Genomic DNA, 24,072 nt, shown 5'->3' with positions numbered 1-24,072 from the left:
TACATCTTAAAACACCTCCACTCCACACTATGGATAATATATACACAACAAATGTGAGATTCAGAATTATCTGTGAGAATGACAATTGTAGGCCACTTCTCTCAAATACTGAACATTGTTCCCATTTTCAAAAGTGGTTGCAAGGAACTGAAATCTGGAACTGATACATTTGTATTTCTCCTTACTATTCTGGGAGTGACTTGCATGTAACCATTCAATTTGGAAGGTCGCTAATGCCTGCTTCCATTACAGGACATCCAGCAATTTCCAGGCTGCCATAAATGTGAGTGTCGAAATCCCGCTGCCAAACCTCAACAGCATTTTTGGAAGACCTTTAGTCGCAGAAGAAAGTTGGAACTTTTAAAACTAATACGCTTCTTTATAATCAAAGTAAAGTTTCTAATGAATCTTACGGAGCACTATAACGAATTTTTCTTTACACCTAACATTTTCCACAACGAGTTTTCCGTACACCGAATTTTCCATGCACTGAATTCTCTTACACCAAGTTTTCCTACACCAAATTTTAGTACACCGAGATTTCCAACCCTGAATCTTCCTGCTCCCTCAATTTTAAAATCACGATTTCTCCTCAATATGCCGCGTCTCACGTAGATACAATAGTAGCACAAGTTTCTCTTAATTTGCCCTCATTTCCCTACTATCTTCTAGAAGCCTCTGCTCATAATATTTTGTTTACTTCAGTTCAGTGGTTAATGATGGGGGCCGGGAAGCAAATGAAGTATGATGTCAACTTGAATTAAATAAAATAAACGATCGTAATTTATTCACAATCTGCTACAGAATGAAAGAGAAATCATCAGGTACGTTTAAAACTATTTACAGAATATTACTGAAATATAGAAATTTCCAAATCAACAATCAAATTATGCAATAGATAATAATTTAACTATTATTATTTTTCACCAATATAGTTATTTTGCATTCATGTTAGCGATTCAGAGATTTCTAATTTAGTGGATTTTTACTAAATGTAAGTTAAAAGTGTTGTCATGAAATGAAAAAAAAAAGAATATTAAAACTAGGTGCACTTGGGCACTTCTGTACTAATTATAAGATAATCCGTCTGTATGGCAGAAGATACATTTCATTAAGGGTCAGATTTCGCTTGCAGATTAAGAACATTGGTACCTCATTTGAAACATTTTTAAATATCTATTTGTAGCCTAAATAACCTGAGGTACTCTAGACTCAATTGCATACGGATTTATAACATGTCTGCAAACTAAAATACCATTAAAACAATTAAGCATGCCACAAACTATCTGTGTTAAGTGCTCACTACAAGCAAGAATTAGGTTAGGTTAATTTTTGGTTGATTAGAAATTACCATTTCGCTTAGCAGCGAGGCTGTATGAGACGTGGACCTACAGTTTAATAACGGATTAAAAGTACATGAATATTCACCGGGAATCGAGCCTACGTCTCCTGAGAAACACTACATTGATTATTAGGTTATGTTAGAAGAGGAGGTTAGATTAGTTTAATACAGTAGGATAGGTTTGGTTAGGTTATGTTAGTGCTAGTAAAAGGCCCAGAGTGACAAAGATGGCTAAGTCGCGATCGCTGCTCAAACAAGAGCCACATCGAAAGGGGTGGAGGGCAAAAGAAAATTTTAATGAAGAGAGATCAGGATGAAAAGAGATAAATGTGGAAAACGTGTGAGATAACTAACATTATTGTAAACAGTCACGGCGGCAATCTGTATACATCAAGCTATCTGAGCGTGATTGTATATTACCCTGATTTTATATTATGATCTTTATGGTATAATGTACGGTGTGGCTACTAAAGAATAGTGTGCTTTATTTAAGATAATAGTCCGTAGCGTAAGTAGGCCAGGGTCGCCCCCCTCAGTTTTTTCAGTGACAAAATAATTTAAGTTATCATTTATATATTTTTGAAAGTTTATATATACCTATCACAGTCTGGGTACTAGCTGGCCCTCCAGGTTTTACATTCTAGATCCGCCATTGACAATAATGTGGTTCTATTGTGGAAAAACAGTTAAACAGTCGGGGTAATGGTGGTTGCGGGTGGATTAAGAATTCGGGGGGAACACAATATTTCAGCCGCCGGGGCCAACTAGTAGCCAGTCCGACTCTGGCTAGTATGTTGAATTTACAAGAACTTTCATGTGGGTCTCGTAATTATACAAGTTTGAATAACACTGGTAATGTATTTTAATCCAATGACTCTATTCTTGTAAACATAAAACACACCTTTGATAAACTGTGGAGAAACACTTCACAGGAGAAATTAATATCTAATATCGAGGGGCGTCCTGACGGGCTGGAATTGTGAGTGGAATTCCCCCCTGAGTGGATATCTGCTGTTTCAGTTTTTCAAGGAATATAAAATTGAATTTATAAGTGAGGATTCACAGTAACATAGCTCTTAGTTCTGAAAATATAAGACAACTTCCAAAGTATGTTGTCTAAGATCTCATAAGCGGAATTGCGTTTGATATAATGGTTTGATTTTGACCTATCACACTCTTTTCAATGCTTCTCGGTGAGATTTAAAAAAAATAGAACATTGTCACTTGACTTTGTCAGTCACCGAATTGATCGGGTTCATCTTTGTGTGCGCTGCGAGATGGAACTACAGAACAAGAATTCGAATAACGTAACTTTTTAAAACAAGAAAAAAATCATTAGGACATATTTTACTTTTTTCCTGTATTGCGTCTTTGTTGTGGGAGACCCGGGTTCGATTCCCGGTGGGAGCTCATGTGGTTCGAATTCGACATTAATCAGTAAGTCCACGTCTCATATAGCCTCGCCGCTAAACGGGACGTTAAACTCAATATCAATTCAACTCAATTCTCCGATATTGTTCTCGAATAGTAAAAGCAAAAGTAAAAACAGAAAGTTGATGTAAGGAAAATTCAAACCTTAACCTTCAGCGTGGAACTTTGGTGCTGTAACTACCAGACCAAGTCAAGAACTGGCAACACAATTCCTTTTTGCATCAAAAGATTCGATACATTTCAGCCAAAAAATTTTGTTTTACGCCTTATATTTGAAGAACTGCATATAGTGTAGCCAAACCCAAACTATCACTTAATTCAGTACGATGTGCTTATTCCACACACACACACACACACACACATATATATATATATATATATATATATATATATATATATATATATATATATATATAACGAAAATTTGATTAATGGACCGTTCAAAAATTTTGTGTTTCACAGAATCAATTTCTGATGGAATCCACAAAACGCCGTATCCCTCCAGTCCTAACAGCTTCACTATCCAGTACCCCGACATCCAGATCTCATGCACAGCCTGCACTTTGAAGAAAGTGGGTACTTCATCGAACTTTCGTTTTATACCAGGTTTCCCTATTAAATGAAAAACGTCCTTCCACTTCCGAGGAAAACTTCCCACCTCCAGTTGGACTTCTGGTACTACTCGTCCCAGGAAAATAAGTGTAAATGAACCTAATTGTCAGCACGATATTCCCCTCACTATCGCAATCTCAGAATGACTCATCAAATTTCATTTCCATATCATCGACTTCTTAGAGCCTTCCACAATAGGGTCTTCCTGTTCCAGCATCTCAAAAGTCGCAGGCAAATAAGTAAGTTGTCTGCAATCACTGTCAGCACTCTATCGTTAGCGGTCTGCGATGACTCCTACCAGGAAGCGAGTGTTTCTCTCGGTATGGATTCTCCACCTACAGATGCATCCCAATCTACTTCTCTACCCGAAAAGAGGTATCGCAAAAGCCTATCGCAGACTTCGCCTCGAGCGAATAAATTTCAGAAAATTAGAAGTGCTTCCCAATGAACAATAATTGTGTGTCTGGTTCCACAAGGTCACGGGAAGATCCTCATTCAGTTAAAACAAGTGCTAGGGCAAGTGATCTTGCGTCCCCCAAAACAATTGATCGTATCAATTCCCACTGTGGGATGGCAATATGTGCGAGAGTTACAACAATTCCTTGTTTTTGCTAGTGCATTGTGCCATTTCTTTGCGTAGTGTCTTTGTGTCTTTTTTCTCTTCCTTTGGCCCTTAACTATTGATGCAATGCATATAGCCATTATTGTCAGTGGCATTTCTAGTCTTACGAAGCAATAAGCAGTAGCCAGTTACACCAACAAATCAGATCTGGATATAATGTTTCTGTAAGAATGTAATGCTGATAATATATCCTTTCTCTTTAGTCATTCGTGGAAAGTCAATTCTTTCAAAATTGGTTTTGTATCAACTATTTTATGTTGTAAAGATATCGTCTTAAACGACTTCCTTAAATTTCCTTCAGGTAGCATTATCACAGCCAATTATGAAAACACATCTTTATAATTTATATTCGCCCACCGGAAATAATAAACGTGCTGAATGCAACTCCGTCTATGTTACCGATGTTCCAATGAGTTGCATTGTGGTGCCCGATTTGTGATATGGGTGGGAGATAATAACGCAGTTTAAAAGTCTATTGATTCAAGTTTTGAACACGGCACTTCTCCCACTTTCCGCAGTTTTGTTCAACATTTTAATTTAGTTGACCATCAGTGCCATTATAAAGGTACCATCCCAAGACACTCGTATTTTCGGTGCGACAGATCTTCACGCTTCAATTGAATCTAATGTTAGTTTTATTTTAATTAATTTTGTGCACTCTATGGACATTCTCCTTGTATGTTTATATGATCCCATTGCTGTAGTTTGTACTATTCATTTGCCCATCCATAAATACTTAAAGTCATCCTTTGTTTGGCCACTCAATAACAACATTTTATCCGAGGGAGGTTTTCTGTTACTCATTACCAATAGATGGAACTATTGAATGCACTTTAAATATCAAAAGACAAGTTTATTTTCCTGATGATTATGTCGCATTAAACCGTCTTTCCGATCCATCTGTAAGCAGCATAGCAAAGAGACGTCCTGTCTTCTTAATAAGAAATTACTATAACTTATTATGTGCCAGCTACAAAGAAGTTGCTCAAGAGATATATCCGGACCCTAAAGGCAGAGGGGAGTAAGTCATTTGTTTTCTGAAAATGAGTTATTGTCAGATTTGAAACGCGTGTTTTGATATCTCTTATTCTTAGAAAGCTTGTAGTTGTATTATGAATATTTAATCAAATAGCAACAATAAAATTGGATATAAGTCCGAAGGCACTTAAAGGCAAAAAGAAGTAAATCACTGTTTTCTGTCTCTCCTGAAAATTTAATAAAAATGACTCACTCCCCTCTGCCTTTAAGGTCCGGATATGTACTGCCTTCTATAAAGGAAATTGAGGCCCTTCTACGTACTTTGCAGAATAAAAAGTCAAGATTTTTTTTCACGAGTAGTTAGTTAACCGTGAAAGGCAAAAAGGTGAGCAAAACCATATTTCCAAGGTTACCTTTTCTAGTGGTGAAGTACAGAAAATGCTAATGTACTACCAGCTCTATACGCCGCACACCATCACCTATATTCTCCAGCTCTAGAGTACTGGACTCCTGAAATAAATTCAGAATTTTGAACACCAAGATCAGACCGTCTAACCTGACTAAACCAGAACGGAATCAATTAAATTCAAAGAAATGCCATTGTCAACACTATTCTGTCCACTATATTCCCAGTATTATAAACATCTAAAGTTCAAACTGAAAAGGTCTTCAACACCATTGTGATTTCTGCTTTGGATTTTGAAAATTGTTGAAGGTGTTTGCCCTACGAAAAAATGTTGAGATGCTCAGAAAGGTGAGTCAGTTGAAAAGATCTACGAAGCATTCTGAATAGGACGGATTTCACACCTCAGATAACATGATTTCTGTATCGCCACTTATCAATATTACTATTGTATCATGATTGGTCCTTTGCTATTGATCATTACCAGTTATACAGAATACAGTGTTTGGTGCATTTTGTCAATTTCCTACATACATCTCGACCGTGATAGATTACCCTGAGTAATCAGCGATTGATTATTGAAACCACCATGCGATTCACAGTCACCATAAACATTTTTGATACTAATCTTGGATTCGGAATTGTTTCAGCAGCAAAGAATCGATCCATCCATTGATAGAGAATGTCAGATGCCGTACAGGATTTATTTCTCGTTACATTTATAAATGTAGCCAAAGAATTGATCGTTTTTGTAGCACAAAAGCAGCATAAAGCAAAACTCATGACCCCAATTTCCTTGGTATTCTATAAAATCGAGCGGCATGGTTTTGCGTATTCTTTTAATCTTTCCTAGTTTATCCAAATAACGTCACACGATCTAACAATTGATTTGAGCTCGTGCCATTGTCTGCAGTTCTGCCTTCCATTGTTCGTGCCTTGGCAATAGCCGCCTAAACAGAACAATCTATTTAATATTTCTTACATTTCATGATGTAATTTTCGGAACAAACGTTGGATTGAGTATCTTTTTTAACACAACGTTTTTTTCATCTACATTTCATTAATGTTGGGAACTCGTTGTGAACCTCTGCAACCTATCATAAATTCGTTAAAGTAGTTTTTGAAAAAGCGTTATGCCATCATATTTTCTCAGACCTGGTAAAAGACTAAAATATAAAGATCATAAGCGTCCAAGTGATATAGATTACGGCACGGAGACAGCACATTTTATGACATTAGGATCATGTCTAATTGTAAGTACCTGACGCTTTCGTTAATGTTTGAACAATGCAATAGAAATATCCTTTAAGTTACGTAGTTAATCAGAAAAGCATTCAATTGGAATTCTTCGGGGAATGGTCATTTTATTTTATCTCGCACTAGCAGTGCTGGTTTAGTGGCGGTTCAGCACTGCTCACTTTATATAATTGTTTTTATACAATACAAGAAAGTACATTTTCTCGGTTATCCCAACCTAGCATGATTATTATATGAAAACCAAGAGGGTTTCTGTCACTGCAATTTAGTTCAGTATTAAGGGGGCAGACTACTAAATTTTTTTGAAAAACTAATAATTGTTCTTTTGCCCGTTTTTCGTAAGAGGAAAGAGGTAATAAGATGTAACTTACCATAATAGTAGATAATGTTATTCTACACCCGAAAATACGATTCGGAAGAAATTTGAGTGTTGCCCTCCATAGAAATTACAGTGTGACCAGCATTTCAATTACTCAAAAATCTAGGTAAATGCAGCGACTAGAAAAATGAACTCAACGGTAATTGATGACTTCTCATGCTGTCTAAGTTCCTTGTTTACTACTTTTTAAATAATGTTTCTATTTATTTTGTAATGGCTTATTTATTTTGTAATAATTTATGTAAGGTTTATAAAATAAATCGAAATAGAGATTTGCGCTAGTGCATAGAAATTCACTTACAGGAAATCAGTTTTCTGCAATTGAATATTGATTTTCTTCATTTTGTACATATTTTATTTTACACTTTCGGTACTTCCTTTCGTTACTATAGAAAAACGTTACAAACTAAAATATACGTTACAAATTTCAAGATCGGCCATGATCTCGAAAATATCTACATAGAACACATATTTGTTTGAAGTTTCAGTTCGTTATCGTTCTTGTTTCAAAAGATATACAAAATCAAACTTCGGGTTGCGCAAAAAACATTTGGCACCATTTTTGCTAATGTAAATCTTGTGAGAATTCATGTAAACACAACTATTTTTTTGTACCTGAAAATATAATACATTGTTCATTACTTGGTGCAAATGTCAAATATACTGCGTTAAACTTTGTGTAGTGTTCAAAATTCGAACTAATACAAATTTTCTATATCAATGTTTATTATATCCTTGTCAGGCAGTATTTACGGTAGAAGTTATAGTACAGATTACCTGTCTGATACACTTGATTTTATAGCAGCTGGGATACCCTTGAGAAGCCGTTAGTGTCAGCAACTGAAAGGGTTTGCAAATCAGTGACAAATTATGTAATTATGACAATCAATATTTCAAAAGCTTCTCTTAACTACGCGAGCTGGGGAGTAACTAACACAGGTTTATGTATTAAAACAAGCTCATGGCACTTTTCTGTTTCTCCGCATTTTCGTTCACTCACTCAGTACTTTAACACCGCCACTGTGGTATTTTCAAAACACAAAGCTCACACCGGCTTTCAATTTAACAGAATCCAATACCGATTCCGTGTCAAACCGATAACATCGAGCATGTGATGCATTGGTGCCGAACTAACACGCAGTGTTATTCCATGCCTGGACCACTGGGTTAAGTTAAAATTAAAATGGATTAACACTATCATTATTTGCTGTGTAATGTGATCAATTATGTTCTCTTAATCTTATGTTATATTCGTTCACAAAACCATTTTCCTGATAGATTACATAATATAAAATATATTAACCCTTTACCGGCCGAATTATTTACCAGCACACAAAAAATCCTTTGTTGTATTTACAGGATATAATTTTGTCCCTAGAAACTAAACTATAATCATTCTGGAAAAATGAATGCACATTTTACATCAAAAACTATGTATTTTGAAACTCGCACTGGACGGTAAGGTTACATACTGTATATAGATAAATCTACATACACGGACACGTTTCATAAATCTCATTTATGCTTGATAAAGTACTAAGTTTATTTGCTAAAACAACAAAATATAGAAATACAGACACTCAGGACAACACTTCTTTATTCATTTGTAGAAGGAATATATTATTGTAGTTCTACTATTGATGGTTATATATAAAAAAATAAATGTTTTACAATACTTCCTTTTTGCAGTAATGTTCAAAACTTTGTTATAGTCGTTTTGTAAAACGTACACATTTGATTGACTAACAGTACGTTACAAAATTGTTTCAACTAAGAAACATCTGACATATTCTATAAGAAATTGAAACCTAGGTGGTAGATTGCCTAAAAAAAGACGCTTATTCAAAGCTGATTGTTTTCCGAAACTGTTTCACCGAATAGGTCTTGTTGTTGACGCAACACACTAAACTGTTCCATTTCCTGTCTGCTGGGTTGATATTCCAGGCTGCTGGATTCATGTTCATGTTGCTGGGTTGATGTTTCTGCTTGCTGGGTTGATGTTCTTGATTGCTAGAAGGATTGCTCTTTGATAATGGGATGATCTTTCTGTCTTGTGAGTTGATGCTTCAGAAGAATCGAGATCATTACTTACGCTATCGCAATCTGCAATAATAAATGAACAATTGAATAGAGTTTCCATTCGAATACAAAATGTATGAATTTGTTCATAAAACACACACTGGAATTATTTTATTCAGTTTAGTTTTGAGAGAAACGACAGAAAACTACATTACATAAGATTCCTAATTTTCAATTGCTGCTAATTGACAGTCCAATCTATGAGTCTTTATCATATTATGTAAGCAAAAGCAGTCATATATGCTAGACTAGAGTAGATATGTTTATTTGTATGATAAATAAGATATCGGAAGAACAAAAAATTTCTACACAATCAATTTAGGTCTGGTAAGTGTAATAAGAGCGATAAAATAAGAGTAGCTCGAGTACACTGTGATATCGGATGTTTGAATACATTTTAAAACATAAAACAAATAACATAAACATGAACATCTGAAGAGATCTTCACAAAAATATGAGGAGGAAGTAACATCAGAATTTTAAAAAGTTCGAAATAGGAAATTTATATGTCTCTCAAGATAGTAAAAGAGATAAGGGAATTATTGTGAAGAATAGTAAACAGCAAAGAATCGTAACTGGACTCGTATCTTTGGTCGGACTATAATCACGGTCGGCATCACTATTATTTGATGAAAGTAAGGAATTGTCACTTTCTACAGGTAATGGTTTCCCTTTTTCCTTCCCATAGAAATATTTAGGATCCATGTCACAGTTCTGTAAGAAAAGAAGAGAGTTCTGAACGGCACGAAATCAATCGATGTACACAAAAAATATTACGTCTGTATACAGTGTGTTTCAGAAGAAAAAGACACTAAATTTCTACTTTGTCTTCCTGGTCAGTGACCATACATTTTGATTGATTTCTTAAATAAAAAAAATAGTTATTGTATTATTTTTTTTAAAAAAAATATGCTTCAATTTCAATGAAATTAAATCTACGTGATCAATTAATAAGTTGTTAAATGTATTTTTCCAAACGTTTGCACTGCTGTTAGAAAAATTTAGCATAAAGCATTCTGTAAATTATTGATATTATTGAGAATGTTCAAAAACATTGAAACAAGTCACAGACAGTTGATGTTGCTTTCATATCACATACCTAAATTGACTTTTCTTGAACTAAGATCGTTTCTTCATCATCGAGGCTTAGTAACATTCGATTTTGTATTAAAAATGAAGAGAGAAAACGAACTCATCCTGATACAGCGAAAGAAACTATGATCTAACGTTCAGTGTGACTTTTAAATCACAAACCTCATTTCAAACAAATTGTTAAATACTATTTATTTTATCAAAATACAAATCACGAATTCGTGTTCTTTAGTTACATACCTGCAACAGCAAATTTTCTTTCCTTCTGCTATTCGTTTATAACATCATACCAACGCAACTAAAAACCATAATTCTGCAGATCGCTATTCACGTTGTAGGCTGTCTACCAAATTACTCTCCGCATGCGACAATAGTTCATTAAAAGTCCAGGAGTTACGCTGACTTGAAAGCAAGTTCAAGAATGCATGAAGAATCGCAGTAAATCCACCATTAACATCACGACTAGTGTTATGACGTAGTTTGCTACTTCAAATACACTATTATAGTGTAGATGGTATAGGGTTAAAGTGGAAACGATCTAGTGCATTGGGCGAATCACAAGAAACGGTTTAATCACTTGAAATGGATTTTGAATATAGTTGCAACTTATTTCGAACTGGGTTTTTATAGTTTACTGTGATTAAAATTCATAACCTAAGAGGGACGGTGGATTACAATTTATGCAAAAAAAATTAAACATCTCATGAGGCTGTCAAGATAGGAAGATGAAATTCGGTATCTAAACTTCTCATTAGAAATAAACATTTCTAATATCCCAGAGGTTATAAAAATTATCGTTTTAAGAGGACAAGAGGGGGAAATGTTAGATTTCCAAACTATTCTATGCGTAAATAGCAAAATTCTTACACAACAGCCATGTATTTCTCTCCGTCCATCTGTCTGTTGAAAACTGTCAGAGTCCAAGAAAGTTAAGTGCGATCAAATAGTGGTTTTTCATAATCGATATAGAGTGCCAATTGGATTCGGAAAGGATTCTACTTAATCCGTTTGTTCTCTACTCAAATCAAAAGTTGTAAAAAACGACTAATTCTGGTTTCAACATTGACTGTTGTAGAACAAAAATAGTTATAGATAGCGACAAATGATTTTCTTGAATCGATTTAACTTATCAAATAAAGATACTATCTTCTTCAATATTACGCTACAAAACAGGAAATGAAAAAAAATACTAGCTATAAAAAGGGTTCTATATTAATAGCTCATCAGATTAAGCTGAAGAACATTGAATTCCAACGATCTTCTCTACATCATCCATCTACGAGATATTCTGACACTGTATTAACTGTTGGTGATATAACAATGTAAAACCTAACCTACTGTATCGTCACGTGTGTATGGTCCCATCAGGATATTTACACCCTTATGACATTTTGACATATTTATAGTTAAGTCTCAAGAATTGTAGACGATACTCATGGTTAGATCCACAGTGTACTAATCCAGCCTCAATACGACGCAGTACTTAAAACTGAAAATACTTTACAAACAATTTAACCATGAAATTAATAGAGAGTTTTTAATCTATTTCTATGAAGTTTATGTTTAGAAAATTATATGTCTTTCTTTACGGAGACATTAAGTACTAAATTTACTTATTTTTTCTTTAATTTCAGTGTTGTGGAATTTCTAAGCAGGGGAACACAACTGTGGGGGCAAGAGAGTAAACCCATTTAGCATTTAATGCCGAAAATTAAGTTCCCTAGTCCTCTTAATATGAATACACCTAATTTATTCCAATTCTCGCCACCAATTCCGAGTGGTATAGTGCCTTCAAGACAACCACAGACTTGTCCTTTCAACAAATCTGTTCTCTCGAGCAGCTACCGTAATAATCAACCAAATAATTTAACAACATCTCAAAAGAGTGTTGCGAAGGAGCAACTTTCAAGAGAAATCGAGATTTGCAATGAACGTGAAGTACCTGAAGCACCTAAAGATGATAGTACGTCTCATAATTCCATCCAAAGAGAGGAAAATTTGAATTCATTCCAAACGTACTATGAAAATCCTAATTACAGTAGAATGAGTGCTATAGATATTTCCACTAGTGAAGTTTCTACTGAATGTAGCAATCAAAAAGTGCCACATGGGATTAAACGTCTGGCTTCGGAATCATGTGATAACTTTCAACAAAGCAAAAAGATGTCAATTGATGCTTCAGAACGTACTACTGAGTGTATTGATCACTTTGAAACTAGAACCAAATCCCATTTTGACTACTGGGTATGCGTTTATTGTTTGGTAGAAAATAATGTAAATGATGCGCATTGTTGGGTTTGTAACAGAAAAAAAGAAATTCCACCAGTCCTTAAGAAAAACGGGAATATAAATAATAAGGTACTATCAAGCTCACAGAAGAATACAGCGGAGCAGACCTGGCAGTGCCCTGTATGCTATATGAAAAATACTCTATCATATAAAGATTGTGTAAATTGTCAAGCAAAATCTTCGAATAATGCTCTCGCAAAATCAGGCACTAGAAAGAGATTAGAAACAAAAATGTGGAGATGTGAAATATGTTTATTCCAGAATATTCAGGAAGCTAGACAATGTAGCATATGTGAAGTTCCCCGACCACACATAATACCTAAGCAACAAAAGTCCATAATTAGAGCACCATCGGATGAAGACTTGGCTGAAGCACCATCGTCTTCTTTGAAATTAGAAGAGACTTCTTACAAATCTGAACCTCTAAACAGCATATCTGGTCTCTTTTCTACAAATGATGTAAGGAGTGTTGAACTAGAATCAAATCTAAGAACATCAGCTCCTTCAAATACACAAAACAAAAATGGCTTTACTTCTGTTAATACGGCTCAGAGTACAGACAAATTGGTTAATCAGGCGTGTCTCGTTTCTAATATGAACAATATTTCGTCTCCAATAATTAATGCAGAAAATAGCTTATTTAAACAAAATGAAACGACCCAAACCGTTAATAATGTTAAATCTTTTACTATCCTGAACGGCAATAAAGAAAGTGAATATTCAGCAATGAAGAACTTTTCCAATTTTGCATCTACTGCTCCGCAGCCCGACTCTTTGAACCGCCCTTCTACATCACCAGACGAACTTTGTAACTTCAAACCACAATCTGGATATACTCGTTCTATACCTACAACTTATACGGGTGGTATTACTACTTCGTCTTCAAATACATCGACAAGTGTAACGAATGGCTTAAGTCAAAATAGCTGTTCAACAACTTTAGATTCAAACGTAAATGCGATTAGTGGACAAGATTTGCTAAGATCGCCTATGCAACCGATATCAAATAAGACACTTGAGCTATCAGCAACAGGAGAAAATGAAAATTGTTCTATTCATTTTGGAAAGGATGCACCAAATGGTCATCCTTCTTGTAAGGCCCAATCTATGATACATTCTACTCCGGAAGGTCTTACTAATCATACCAACAGTTCTATCAATATGAAAATGTCATGTAGTAATCTCGCACCAGTATCTGAAACGATACATACAGAGAGAGAAGATGAAAAGACTTCTAAAGGAAGTACAAGTATCGATGGATATCCAACAGATATACCAACAACGTTGTCTGACTTTAAAAACAATTTTGCAGCTAAGACAGGTTTTGTAATAGGTGCAGTATCAACACCTTCTATAAATAATGCATCACTATCCTCTACTGAGTCTAGGTCTGAGGTAACACCAAAGTCTACACAAAAATCATCCATTAGAAATGCACAAGACTCAGGACATATTTTTAAACAAGACTCTTCAAATGTCGCTGGTTTAAATAAGAGTGGATCTCTCAAGTCTAGTTTTGGGTCTGTAGCAGATAGTATGACTTCCATATCAGATACTTCACCATTTGGCAATACTGGTGCTTCTGGATTCACCTTTGGCAATCAAACAAAAAGAGATATCTTTTCATCTAGCACTTCACAGTTTAGCTCTGCTAATAGTAGCTTCATTCCATCACTAAATTCAGCAAAAAATACTGACAATCCTATGTTTGGGACGCTTCCTTTCAGGAATTACCCAACTACATCTGGTGCTGTATTCGGGACAAGTATTACAGGACAGAATAATAATACCTTGAGCTCTGGTTTTGGGACGAATGCATCCAGGAATAACCCAACTACATCTAGTGCTGTATTCGGGACAAGTATTACAGGACAGAATAATCCCATCATCGGCTCTGGTTCTAGTGCAACCAACTCTCTTTTCAACTTCCCTTCAACATCCAATGCAACGGTTACAACTAATACTATGGCATTTGGAAATAACAATCCATTTTCAACTGCGCCGTTGGCACCAATCTTTTCAAGAATTGGAACTACGTCATCTCCAGGGATTTCTATGGCGACTCCAAACAGTGGAAGTTCGGCGAATAACATGAGCTTATTTAATTTTGGAAATTACACAGTAAGCATTTATAACCAGAATCTACATAGCATATTGTACCATTTTTTACGTTTTATTAGTTCAAATAATCATTACTTGTTCTCATCTGAATCAAAATTATTCAAAATATTCAGAAATTACCTTAAATTATATATTTCAGTTTTACGTTCCACGGATATTGCTGGTTCCCTGCCTCTTCACGCCATATGGCGTCATTCGTACCTATTGCTGTGCCATTGACGCCATTTGGCGTCAAGAGGTAGTTCTCATTGTAGACACTCTCTATAAAGTGGCACTCAGGTATAGAGCTTTTATAATCTGGTGGCATACAGTGTTGGCTTGGTCATTTTCTGTAGTATGCTTGGTTTCCGCTAGATGTAACTAGTTTGTTGCAAAAGGTTAAATGTTGCAAAAGTGTAGGTGGCGCATTGGGTTGGGGTACTGAAATTAAGGTGGCGGCGAAAAAGTTAATGAAAACAATTGGTTAATGAAAATAAACAATTATGAAAGAATTGGTGAAATGAGAAAGTATAAGGAAGTGGAAGAACTACGACAAAACACACGCACAATGTTGTCCCCACAAACTCACGTTTTCTGGGATCCAACCAAGGACCTCCCTCAACAGAGATGAGTTCTCAATACCGAGCTACAGTACCCATCATCAGAAGGCTTACAAAAAACAGAAAAGAGAGATTCTAAGTATAGGGCATGTTGAGTATTCCGTATTTCATAACCCCAAATACAACAGAAACGCTTATTATGTGTGATAGCAATATTCGTTTGAATATTTTAAGATACACTAGCTGAACCTTCGTTCTCTGCACAGCGCATCATTCACATATGAACATGAATCTCCTTCTCATTTCTCACAACATCTGTATATGTCCCTTTACAGACACAAGTGAAGGACGTCTTGATAAAAGTCATGGAGTATGATCAAGGGGATTTTTTTTTTTATTATTTTGTTCAATATCTCGCACCGTATGCAAGATTTGAGCCTACTTCCGATTGGAGTTTTTAACTCATGTATAATCAGTGTTTTCTTCCTTCTTGCATGCAGTATGTAATAAACAAATACATTACACATACAATTAATTATAATGTCAGTTGTATACGATATTCATTGGGCAAAACACTAAACAACAAAGCTTCATATTAGACTGAAGAAATGATTACACTAGTCAACAAGATTTTGACACAGAAATGAAAATTCCTGATTCTAATAGAACTTTCCACGTAGAATTTGAATCTGTAATCAGTGTTTCTCCATCAGTCTCAGTTTCTCCGTGACAGAGGGATTTTCGGGAAATTTCCCCTCAAATTTCCTTTATATATATATATAATTTTGTACCTGTAACTCTGCTACCCTTAGGTATATAAACACACAAATTGTATTATATGTTAGCTTCATTTATACTTAGTAAGCCCTCTAAGTTTCATAAGAATCGCCCTCTAAGTTTCATTATTCTTTATAGAGAAATAAACATATTTATATAAAAATTTGTTATGTGTACTGCTCATTTTACCATATTCGTTAGCGCAGATAAAATCACATATAACTTCCATGAAAATTACAATATTAGCACGGTTTATACCTCATTGGACTTCCAATAAAACATATTTTCAATGATGTGTACACCATGTTGCCATTTTTGTATGAGGGAATTTCTAGAGGGATTTTATGGGAAATTCCCTCCGGAAAGTAGCTTATAAGATTTTTTGTCTCAACTTGCTATTTGTATAGAGTGGTACAAAAACGGGAACTGCACTAAAACATAGCTTTATGTCTACTTAATAAATAATGTTAATTTCATGTGAATTGCGTTATTCTGTCTAGAGATATAAACTATTGTGTCTATTTATAGATAATAAAAATATACTATGCAAGACTTTTACCAAACACAAAAACTAACGTTGACATATTATTGTCGGCACATAGATGAATACTCAAATACAAGCACAAATACACGCATGCTTTCTGTGGAAAATAAGTCACTTTTTAATATTTTGATCTGTTAACAATGCATAAAAAATTGATGACTCACGTAGCCTGATGACTGTTAGTAGTGTTGAGTGACGGTCCAAGCTGGACGTGTTTTAGATGTGGCCGCGTGCACGTTGAAGTGTTTTTAGCATTCTGGAGTTTGAATAGATTGTGTTGTGTGGCGATACACTGAGTTAGATTACGTTTGTGCTGCTTCATGATTAATGGAGTGTAGATTCGTGTGTGTATGTGTGTGTGATACCTTACAGGATACAAGCTGCCGAGGAAGTGTGTAAATCGCTCGGACAATTTCTGTTATGTATGTGGGGAGCTGACATCTAAATCGCAACGTCAATGTTTTACTCCACTTGTGAAGAAGTGTTATCAGTTATATTTGGTTGCTCTGTAGGAGACCAAGATAAGAATTGGGCTCCTCACTACATTTGTTGTACTTGCGTAAAACGTCTGACTGGGTGGGCAAATGGTGAACGAAACATGAACTTCGCAGTACCGATGATCTGGAGGGAACCAAAACATCATTCTTCAGACTGCTACTTTTGTATAACACAGATAAAAGGACTAACCAGTAAATCTAAGCACACAGTACAGTACCCGAATTTGCCATCAGCAATTAGGCCAGTTCCACACAGTGCAGAATTACCTTTACCAGTATCTCCTGCTCATCTTACGGTAAATGAGGATTACGTACTTGAGGCAACTACTGAAGTTCCAAATGAAGATGATCCTACTTATGTAGAAAGCACATCTACATTGGATTCCCATCTCATAACTCAGGGTGAACTAAATGACCTCGTACGGGATTTAAAACTCACCAAGAAACAGGCAGAACTTCTTGCTTCTAGACTTAAAAGCTGGAATCTGCTCCATCGTGACACTAAACTATTTATCGAAACCGTCATACAGAATTTCAAAACTACTATTCTCAAGAAGATGATTTAGTGTATTGTAATAATGTCTGTGGTGTGATGGATACATTCGGATATGCACATATAAGTACAGAGTGCAGATCGTTTATTGACTCTTCCAAAACTAGTTTGAAGGCTATCCTTTTGCATAATGGCAACAAATTTCATTCAGTGCCTTTGGCTTATGCAACTAATATGAAGGAAACTTATGAAAACATCAAAATAGTGCTAGAAAGAATTCAGTATGAGAAATACAAGTGAACTCTTTGCTGTGATTTAAAAGTTATTCCTTTGTTAATGGGTTTGCAGCTTGGTTATACGAAATATTGTTGTTTCCTCTGCGAATGGGACAGCAGGAACAAAGCGGAATATTACATCAAGAAGGAATGGCCAAAGCGTGTATTAACTCCTGGACAGAAGAATGTTGTTTATTCCTCACTGGTGAGCCCTGATAAGATAATACTCTCTTCAAAAACTTTGTTAAGGCAATAGACAAAAGTAATGCAGGATTTTGTTACCTCAAGGAAAAGTTTCCTCGGGTTAGTGGCGCTAAAATCAAGGAAGGTATTTTTGTAGGCCCCAAATAAGATGTTTGATTCGTGACCAAATATTTGAGGATTTCTTAACTGAGGTTGAGAAAGCAGCTTGGTGCTCATTTAAATGTATAACAGAGAATTTTTTAGGAAACCAGAAAGCCCCAAATTACTGTGAAATTGTGAGTTATTTCCTGCAACCATTCAAAGAAATGGGTTGCCGCATGTCCCTTAAAGTTCACTTTCTAGACTCCCACCTGGATTTCTTCCCTGAAGACCTTGGTGTTGTTAGTGATAAGCATGGGAAACGCTTTCATCAGGACGTTTTCTGCGTGGAGAAGGGATACATGGCACAGTGGAGTTCAAAAATGCTACCTGATTACTGTTGGACACTCAAAAGAGATGTTCCAGAAGCCAACCACAGAAGAAAGTCGACAGCTAAAACATTTTAGTTAAGGTAAGTAAGTGTTCATTTATTAAGAAGATACCACTCACTTCATTTGTATTATTTATTAAGTAGACATAATATTATGTTTTAGTGCAGTTCCTGTTTCTGTATTACTATACACAAATAGCAAGTTAAGACAAAAAAAAATCTTATAAACTACTTTTTGGAGAGAATTTCCCACAAAATCCCTCTAGAAATTCCCTCATACACAAAATGGTGACACGGTGTATACACCATTGCAAAACTGTTTTATTTCAAATCCAATGAGGTATAAACCGTGCTAATATTGTAATTTTCGTGGAAGTTATATGTGATTTTATCTGCATTAATGAATATGGTAAAATGAACAGTGCACATAGCATTTTTTATATAAATATGTTTATTTCTCTAGAAAGAATAATGCTATTCTTATGAAGCTTAGAGGGCTCACTAAGCATAAATCAAGCTAATACAGAATATAATTTGTGTTTATATACCTAAAGGTATCCGAGCTACAGGTATGAATATGATAAAAAGGGAAATTTGAGGGGAAATTTCGCAAAATCCCTCTGTCACGGGAAAACTGAGGATGATGGAGAAAACTGATTAGGGATTCGAACTCTACAGATTCGAAATCGAAAAGTTCAATTAGAACCAGGTATTCCAGGTATTCCAGGTATTCTTCCGTGTGCCAGAGAAAAAGGTATTTTTTTGTCGACTAGTGTTTTCTTTCGTTTTCCATCATCATTTAGCTATGAATCAAACGCCGGAGAGATATGATAACCTCGTATACAAATATGTTGTGTCTGATGTATATCTCATGGGATATGATGTTTCACTTTCTAAAATTTCAAAATTTTGTACTGTGCCTAAAAACGTAATAAGGAACTAAATGGCCATCTTTAAATATTCAGTTAGAATTGAACAATCTACAAAAAATTTGAAATCGAAAATGGCATCTTTCTAGAGTTTGCGGTTTCCTAGATAACATTGTCAAGAGAATTCGCCACAAGCATATAAACGCCCACAAACATATAAACTTTTCTTTATCATAAACATAAAAACTTAGCATTTCAATATATATCTAGGTAAAGAGGCAGAACAATTTTATCCGTAAAACAAAGTAAGATCTATATTCTTTTCCTTTCTGGTTTAGAAGTGAATTATTACCCAAAAGTGAATGAATATTATTGGGTAATAAAGATCATATTGAATAGTAAGAATTAAAATTGCAGATGCATGTGTATAAACACTGACAAGTCAAACTATTATGAAAACGCACACAATTTATTAAACATCCTGTATGTATTCCATGGAACTGGACGACGATCTCTGATCTAATGTGATATGACATCCTAAAGATGTTGAAGTTGGTTAAGACTGGGTAGATTCGAAGGCTATTGCAGCAATTAAAGTACAACATTGTGCTCCTGCAGCCACTGCAGCACAACGTTCGCCTTGTGACAAAGATCATTGTTCTACTGTAAGATACTATTGGCAGTTGGAAATACGGCCTACATGCATGAATATATTACCTTTCTCGAAAGAAAGTGCATGTTTTTCGTGGAATTGCTTCTTTTGATCCTTACTATGAGAATGAAATCGATCAGCGTACTTTTCTATCATATCACGATTCAATTAGAGGTTTTAAACGCCGAAACTTTAACAATATCGCTAAATACATTGCATTTCTCTTTGCAGTTCACACAGAAATATCATAAAACTTATTAGAAAGAGGAAAATAAAACTGTTCTTTTACAGCTTTAAACTTATATATACAGGGTGGGCCATTTTAATCAATCCACGGAAATATCTGAAAAATGATAAAACATAGAAGAAATGTTTGAAGTACACGTTATATATTGCTAAGGGGGAAAACCAATTCCACCAAAAGTACTCCTCCCCACCTGCCGTAAATGGGGTAACGGGGGGTAACTTTGAAATGTCAAATAAGAATATGGGTCGAGTAATACCTCGTTCAAAAAGTCTTGGAAAACTAAGTAACGCTGTACCAACAGATGTTTCATATGGAGCACCAGTTTCAAAATGGCCGCCATGATATAGTTCGGAAACTCCAGTACCCGTAATATGAAAACCATGGAAGGTAAATGAATGGAACAAAATTGAAATACGTAAATATCATAGGGCATATCAAATGATGTGATCCCTGTGATCCCAGAGGCTTCTGTGAAGGGGTCTTGTGGGCTAACTTCAAAATTTCAATGTCCGACCGGACAACAGTTTGGGCGTACGCTTGACCTACCCAATGCTGTTTGGAAGGCAGACTTCATGGATAGAGAATTGGTGCACTGAGTTAATACGGATGGCCACAGTTACATTTTGATTAACTATTAGCACTCATGTCATATTGTGAGCTTGAGGGACGAAACAGTGTGTACGTATATATCCCCGAAATGCTTTCCGAATAACCAGCACGTATTGTATAAAAATTTCTGTGGCGACGGAGATTAGCAAATTCACACGTTTGTAAGTTATAGCAACTGCATTATTCGACAATTTCTTTCGTATTACGTTCCTTCTGTTTTCGCATCAAATCATACTCAGCCATAGAGATATGCGTTACCACTCAAATAAAATTTCGCCTTTATTAGTCACTACAGCGTCATCCTTACAAACAAATGTTTCAAACACACCATACCTATTTGTAGCGTAACCTTAAATTGCGAATTAAAGTAGAGTTCTCATTTGAACTTTCACAGTTACTTTCCACCCCACTCGCATACAGAGCGCAGGAAGAGATTATTTTGCAGGACTTGGATTTCTCTATATACATTATGGCAATTTTACCCTAACATATTGAAGTTCAGGGAGAAGTTCAGGGCCTTCAGGGAGGCCACTGGGATCACATTGATCACACCATTCAATATGCTCTATGATATTTACGTATTTCAATTTTGTTCCATTCATTTACCTTCCATGGTTTTCATACACGGGTGTACTACGGGTACTGGAGTTTCCGAACTATATCATGGCGGCCATTTTGAAACTGGTGCTCCATATGAATTATATTTTGGTAGAGCTTTACTTAGTTTTCCAAGACCTTTCGAACGAGGTATTACTCGACCCATGTACCCATTTGACATTTCAAAGTTACCCCCCGTTGCCCCCATTTACGGGGAGGGATACTTTTGGTGAAATTGGTTTTCCCCCTTAGCAATATATAACGTGTACTTCAAACATTTCTTCTATGTTTTACCATTTTTCAGGTATTTCCGTGGATTGATTAAAATGGCCCACCCTGTATATATATATATATATATATATATATATATATATATATATATATAAACGCAATAACATTTCAAACGCCAGTCGTGTGGCCATACGGATCCAATGACATGTGGCAAAGCTCATGTACTCTGAAAATATTTGGCTAATAGTTATAAGTTTAAAGCTCTGAAAGAAAAGTTTTATTTTCTTCTTTTTATTAAGTTTTATGATAGTTCTGTGTGAACTACAAAGAGAAATGCAATGTATTTATCGATATTGTTAGGGATTCTTTTTACTCTGCAATTCTTTTTTTTTATTATTTATTGTCAAGTGAAGAGGATGAATTAGGATTTCGCAAACGTAAAGACCGTTCTAGATTTCTCTATTAATAAAAACTATGAATGGATTTGCAGTTGAAAACTAAATTCTGTTCTTTTCAATTATAGTCAACAAATAGCTATGACAACAAATAAATATAATTAAAATATTTTTTCTTTAGAAATGAAATACTCATATTTAGCTCAAACTCAGAGAACATAGTTCAAAATATCACTAATCTATTACATTTCGTTACATAAGCAAATGAAAAAATGAATATGTTTATACTTCAAAATGTCGAAGATAATGTGACAAACATTATGAACAATGCTGGACAAAAATTCCTGTCTGAATAGCTACGTTTATATGAGATACCTGGTTTATCCAAGCGAGGACGGGTCTGGAAAGCCATCCCCGTGTATTTTTTGTGATTGGTGCAGTAAATCCACTCCTTATTTTGTACTGACTTTAACTCTATTCAGGAGGAATCATTGAAAACTCCAAGTAAAATATCCGCTATTTTGTTACAAAATTAAATATATAGATATATATTTCATCCGTTATTCACCCTTAAATTCCTGACAGACTTTAATCCCGTACAGTGGGGAGATTGGTAAGCTGAAAAGAAAGTATAGATTACGTCGTATTGTATGAAAATCGAATCATTGTTAGAAAGTTATCAAGCAAAATTACTTTCTTAATATTGTGTTGTTTCAAGAATAAAACTTTACCCACTAATCCTTGATCAGTTTCAACCGCAACTATTATAGATGATTTTGTTACCCTAAATAACGTGTCAATGTTTAATCCAATTCAAATCTTGTTTACATAGTTCCTACCAGAATTTTTTTTTATGTGAAAGATTGTACACCATTTTATTCCCTTATTTTTCATACATTTTGCAATATGAAACTATAAGTTTATTTTTAATGATTGGAGGAAGGGATTTATGAAGTTTCATTAAAATCGAATGAGTTTTTCAAACTCTATGGTGAAACAGATAGATGGACGGACAAAGGCACAAATGCTGGTTGAGCCAATTGATAGGCAGTTGCTACTTTAGTTCCAATTACGTGTATATTTAATTTTGTATGTAAGCTTATTTCTATATCTTATTAATAAAAAAAATCTAAACATCCTTACGTTTGATCAAGAATCATACTTGATGCCTTATATGAATACTTTAGAAGAAAAAGAAAAATCTAACAGAATGGAACCATATCTATATCTCGAATACTGCATTAAATAGATATTCGTTCGACGGAAAAAAGGTGTACTTGATGGAGATTTGAACACGATAAGTTGATTGGTGGGTAACAACGTTATCAACTGCTCCATATATGCATGTTTTGTATTTTCACTATAAACTTTAAACATTCAAGTGATTTTTATGTTTCTGTTGTATGGAACTCATCATATAACAGATTTTCAGTTTTCCCTACATGTTATATTATTTGTGTTATGTAAACTGTATTTGCAAAAGTAATATATTTTGTTATTTTATCAGGAGCCACAGCATTAACAGTTTAAATAAGGTCAACATTATTAAGCGTGTTCATTTTCAGCATATCTTCCTTTGCTTGAAGGGGCAAAATATGCTATCCCGCGAAAACCATGCATTTTCGCTTGTGACAGATAATATATGATCAACAATGGCTTGCCGATATCTACAGGCCCTCATGATCCTCTCCACATGCACTGTCGTTCCGACGGATGACCATGTAATGGTTTTCCAAATCATAATAGAGCCACCACTGGCCTGTTCTGATGCTTTTGTGCACGTCTTGACAAGTTTTCTCCCTGGAAGATGACGGATTCTGAATTAGCCATTGATGTGATGAAGACAGTATTGCGATTCATCGGATCATGAAATGCTATTAATTGGCCATCTATTAACGATTTGCACATGTTCATTGCAGTCGTAATCTACGGTTAACATTGGTATACGTGTTGGACGTCGACTGCGAAGGTCTATATCTTACAGTGTACGGTAAACTGTATGTGTGTTGTCCAGCGTTAAACTCTGGAGTTAATTGTTCCACAATTTTGCCCCTATGCTGTTGTATCAA

At 35.2% G+C, this 24,072-nt stretch overlaps 1 protein-coding gene across 1 annotated transcript in view; it reads left to right on the top strand.

Moving 5' to 3' along the window:
- The first annotated feature begins 656 nt into the window (after nt 1-656).
- The window catches only part of LOC145666449 (uncharacterized), a 37,206-nt gene continuing 13,790 nt past the window's right edge, over nt 657-24,072 (top strand). The window contains exons 1-2 of the mRNA XM_081733681.1: nt 657-824; nt 11,830-14,605. Coding sequence (XP_081589807.1) covers nt 11,897-14,605 — 2,709 coding nt within the window. The 5' untranslated portion in view covers nt 657-824; nt 11,830-11,896. The remainder of the gene's footprint in view (nt 825-11,829; nt 14,606-24,072) is intronic.

This window comes from Thermobia domestica, chromosome 12 (genome assembly GCF_964235325.1).
Source record: "Thermobia domestica chromosome 12, izTheDome1.hap1.1, whole genome shotgun sequence".
Taxonomy (NCBI): Eukaryota; Metazoa; Arthropoda; class Insecta; order Zygentoma; family Lepismatidae; genus Thermobia; species Thermobia domestica.
Note: the sequence above shows the minus strand (reverse complement) of the source record. Positions and strands in the feature narration are given on the sequence as shown.